The following is a 2,005-nucleotide window of genomic DNA, read 5'->3' as shown; positions in this document are numbered from 1 at the left end:
ATACAGTGGCTGCGATGATGGGCTCGAGTACAGCATGGATTGTGGGGCTGGTGCGGGATCGGGCAGTGTTTCGTTCTGCTGTGCATGGGGTCGCTATGAGCCGGAAACGACTCGACGGCACTTAACAACAACAACAACAACATCTTTTGGTTAGCATCCCAATGCCTTAAACACAGCACCACCAGAGCTTCTTAATATGTCTTTAGTGTGATAATTATAACAAAACTTTATCAACCTTTCAGTTCTATCTATCTACATGCCTACCAGTCTACACGTCTATCATCCATCTGTCCACCCACTTTGTTGTCTCACTTTAAACTAGAAATGAAACCCATAACAGATTTCATACCAGAAATATAATACTTGTCCAGTGCAAAAATACTATTTGCCAAGTGAAAATTCAATTATTTACTAATAGACACATTAATTTAAAAAAAAGAAAAAAAGAATTACTGCATCCAATAATTTTACATTAATAAACCAAAAGCCTATATGTTAGAGAATTAAATTTATCTCTATAGGAGTTTCTTAGCTGAAATCTTTATAGAAGCAGATCATCAGGCCTTTCTTCCATTGGGTAGGTTTGAACTGCTAACCTTTTGGTTAGCAGCTGAACACAAACTGTTTGTACCACCCAGTGTGGTGACCTTCACACCATTAGAAAAAGAAATAAAATTCACTCTTTACACATCAATACCACTTATTTCAATCTTTAGAATAACTTTACTAACGTTTTAACTTACTTCTTTTGAAGGATTCATTGGTAATGTATAGATAGTTTTCCAGTATGACCAGACAAACATTGCAAAAAGTAGATGATAAGCAATCAGGCACAAAACTAAAATAAAAGAAACAGAATTATCATTACAATATGCAAGGCATCCTAAAATCACAGTATTCACAAAAGATTTGCTTGTTCTCAAGTAACCAAATTACCAATTATAATAAATTATAAAAGTTCATTCACATCATACTAGAATGAGCACAACTCAAAGAATTTTTATACCTAAAGCTAAGAGTTTTAAAAAATAATGCCTAATAATGCATAATTAGATCTATGCCCATGTATGGAACCCTTCCATCTGATAGAGACAGGCCTACCTATTGGCAAAATGGCTAAGACCTTTTCTAAAGTGTAAAATTAAGTAGTTATACCTGAAACTTTAAAGAATAACCATCAAGCTCAGACTCACTGACATTCAGTCGGTTCGACTCATAGTGAGCCCTCCTGGAATTTCCGAGGCGGTATCACTACGGAAATAGATTGCCCAGCCTTCCTTCCAAGGAGTGGCTGGTGGGTTTCAACCACCAACCTTCTGGTTAGCAGTCAAGTGCCTTAGGCACTAAGCTACCAAAAACTAAAACCAAACACACTGCCATGGAGTCAGTTCCGACTCATAGCAACCCCTCCTTGGGTTTCCAAGGCAGTATCACTACAGAAGTAGATTGCCCAATCTTCCTTCCAAGGTGTGTCTGGTGGATTTGAACCGCCAACCTCCTGGTTAGCAGTCAAATGTCTTAGGCACTACGCCACCAGAGCTCCTACTACACTACCAGAGCTCCCAAAAGAATAAACATAGCACTGAGTTCGCAAAAGAACAAACATAGCACTGAATAAATGTTAAGACATACAGGCTTTAAGAACTTTGTTTACTGACATAGAATGATAAGAGCAGTTCCTATTTGAGAAGCCATTTGTTGATTTGCTTAGCTCTAGTCAAAGCTAAAGGTCCTAATTGATTTGAATGACAACATATTTAAACAGAGACCATCTGGACAAAGAGGTTTTCTCCAGTAGGAGGGCAAGTGTCTTAACTGTCACATGTAACAACTCTTAAAAAGCATTCTGAATACTGTTTTCAGGTAATGAATATAAATAAACTTTGTGTGGTGGTTTAAATCTTGAGATACTACACAAATATAAAATATTAAGTTTGTATAATGTAATCATGATTATTTAATACATTAATATACAATTTAATTCTGTAAGATACAGTCAAATAAA

The 2,005-nt window shown here is 36.4% G+C and overlaps 1 protein-coding gene across 1 annotated transcript in view; it reads right to left on the bottom strand.

Moving 5' to 3' along the window:
• Positions 1-2,005, bottom strand: part of ZDHHC2 (zinc finger DHHC-type palmitoyltransferase 2) — a 152,503-nt gene that overhangs the window by 106,448 nt on the left and 44,050 nt on the right. The window contains exon 3 of the mRNA XM_007954939.2: positions 744-838. Within this exon, the coding sequence (XP_007953130.1) occupies positions 744-838 (95 nt within the window). The remainder of the gene's footprint in view (positions 1-743; positions 839-2,005) is intronic.

Source organism: Orycteropus afer, unplaced genomic scaffold (genome assembly GCF_000298275.1).
Source record: "Orycteropus afer afer isolate SDZICR_OR568_19922 unplaced genomic scaffold, OryAfe1.0 scaffold00483, whole genome shotgun sequence".
NCBI classification, from domain to species: Eukaryota; Metazoa; Chordata; class Mammalia; order Tubulidentata; family Orycteropodidae; genus Orycteropus; species Orycteropus afer.
This window is presented reverse-complemented; position numbering and strand designations above follow the sequence as displayed.